The 2,610-nt window shown below is 49.7% G+C and overlaps 1 protein-coding gene across 1 annotated transcript in view; it reads left to right on the forward strand.

Annotated features, from left to right (window-relative positions):
• Positions 1-2,610, forward strand: part of PTPRG (protein tyrosine phosphatase, receptor type G) — a 531,589-nt gene that overhangs the window by 451,918 nt on the left and 77,061 nt on the right. The window contains exons 11-12 of the mRNA XM_015558213.1: positions 459-508; positions 2,409-2,604. Of these exons, the coding sequence (XP_015413699.1) occupies positions 459-508; positions 2,409-2,604 (246 nt within the window). The remainder of the gene's footprint in view (positions 1-458; positions 509-2,408; positions 2,605-2,610) is intronic.

Consider the following 2,610-nt stretch of genomic DNA (forward strand, 5'->3'; position numbering starts at 1 on the left):
AAAGGGGGTGGGTGTTGAGTGGATGGGGCACAGGCAGACCAGCTGGGGTGCGGGAGCGTGCCTGTGCTCAGTGTGGGTGTAGTCACACGGGTGTTTACAGGGGTAAACATTAATTGGATATACACTTAAGACTTGTGCATTTTACTCGATGTAAGCTTTACCTCAGTAAGTCAGAAATCAGTAACAATTCTTAAAAGTTTTAAGAATTGTTACTGATTCTTAAGACAAGATTCAGCAAATTATGGCCCACAGGCCAGATGCAGCTTTCTGCGTGTTTTTTAATGACTCAGTCTGAGAAGCGTTTGTTTTTCTTAAGTGACTGGGAGAAAATCTAAAAAGGAATGATATTTCATTCCATGCAAATTATATGTAATTCACAATTATGTCAGTAAGTAAGGTTTTGTTGGAACAAAAACAACAAAATCCATGGTTTACAATGTAATTTCTTTGTTTCTCAGCTAATACCACTCGAATATTCCAAGGGACCAGAATTGTGAAAACAGGAGTGGTAAGTAGGGAATGTTTTGTAAGTCGCTGTTTTGTCCTGGATGTTAATTTGCATGCAGTTGAAACTGTCACCACGAGGTGGCAGTGTGGTGTTGTGAAACTGCTTCATGGGAAAAGGTGAAGATAGGGAAACACTATGTATAATTCAATCCATTAGGAAAACAAGCTGTGCAGCAGAGTTAAAGCAATAATGTTATACAGTATAATTTTTTGTCAAGGTGAAAAATTGTCCGGTTTTTAATTCTTTATTATCTGTAGGGTCATAGGATGTAGGATTGAACAGGTCAGCCAGCTCCAAGCCCTTGGTTGGACACACGCTGACATTCCCAGAGGTTGTCATTTGCCCAAAGCTATGTGGATTTTCAAATTTCCGGAGCCTCAATCAATACCTTTAAGTTTTCCCATTTCTAGTGCAACTAATAATCATAACAGTGATCGCATGGTTGATGATAACAACAATAGCCTAACACTTACTCAGCATTTCCTGGGTTTCAAGCACAGGTTATTTGATTATTTTACTTACTCCTCACAGCCTCCCACAAGATTGGTGTTACTGTTGTTCCCCTTTTATGGTTCAGGAAACCGAGGCTCCGTGGGCTGTGGTGATGTGCCCAGCATCACCCGGAGAGCGCCAGGGGACTTCCCTCAGCGGGCCTGCCTGACTTCATTGACTGAGTGCCCCCTTGTGTGTGGCATCGGGCATTTCATGAACCAACCTAAGAACTCTACATTTGCTAACTCGATCCTCTTTGAACTACAGAGTTTTTTAATTAAAACCTCGCAATAAAACGATAAAATCTAAGGTGTCCTGGCATATTGTTTTGAACGGATTTCTGGCTGTCAGAACCAACATTAAGCTCAGAACTCCATGGCCCTGGCTGTTTCCCCAGCTCCCGCCCTCAGTGCAGCCCCATCTTTGAGCACCAGGCTAGCCCGGTGGGGAGAGTGAGCTGCGGTTTGGACACAGGCTGCCCTTGACATCTCTGTGCCTCAGTTTCCTCCTCTGTAAAATGGGTGATGACCATCCCAGATGGTGTGGGAAGCCCCGGCATGTTGCTGGCAGCTGTTAAGTGGAGCAGTGATCCACTTGTGCCACACACAAGGGGGCACTCAATCAATGAAGTCAGGCAGGCCCGCTGAGGGAAGTCCCCTGGCGCTCTCCGGGTGATGCTGGGCACATCACCACAGCCCACGGAGCCTTGGTTTCCTGAACCATAAAAGGGGAACAACAGTAACACCAATCTTGTGGGAGGCTGTGAGGAGTAAGTAAAATAATAAAATAACCTGTGCTGTCATGTCCGTGGGCAAAGGTTTTGCCTGGATAAGCCCAGAGACTCTGAAGGGTGCAGGACGTGGGGTGCGAGCTGTGAACAGGTCCCAGAGCCTGCAGGGTGGCCCGCCCCGCAGGCATGGACAGGACACTCCCCTGTCCCTCTACCTCCTCCCTGTCAGATGGCGGGACCCGATCCAGGAGGGCCTTCTGGACCCAAAAGCCAGGTCTTGTCCACAAGCGCCAGAGACATAAGAAAGCGAGGCCTCCCGCCGCGTCCAGGGCCACCCAAGCGCAGCTGACCAGTTGGCGTTGCCAGCTGACCACTCGTTTGATATTTGTCTTTGGGCCTAATTTAATGCTACTCACTTTTGGGCCACTGAGCTCCTCCTGAGCAATAGCAGTGAAAGTGGGGCTTGATCTATGTGCGAAGGGACTAAAAACCATTAAAGCGGAGGTGGCCGTCCATGGTCACCTGAGTCAGCTTTGGCGCCGAGCTTCGGGAAAGCCCACGCGTAAAACAAAAACCTGCAAAACCCTCTGCGGGTCATAACCAGGACCTCCCTCCCAGCCTAATGACCGACGCTTCTCTGCTTTCTCCTCTTTGTTCCTCCCTGGTGGCCCTTTCAAGCCCACGGCGTCTCCTGCCTCTTCGGCCGACATGGCCCCCATCAGCTCGGGGTCTTCGACCTGGACATCCTCCGGCATCCCCTTCTCATTTGTTTCCATGGCGACCGGGATGGGCCCATCCTCCAGCGGCAGCCAGGCGACGGTGGCCTCGGTGGTCACCAGCACGCTCCTGGCCGGCCTGGGCTTCGGCGGCGGCGGCATCT

Source organism: Myotis davidii, unplaced genomic scaffold, assembly GCF_000327345.1.
Source record: "Myotis davidii unplaced genomic scaffold, ASM32734v1 scaffold189, whole genome shotgun sequence".
NCBI lineage: Eukaryota > Metazoa > Chordata > Mammalia > Chiroptera > Vespertilionidae > Myotis > Myotis davidii.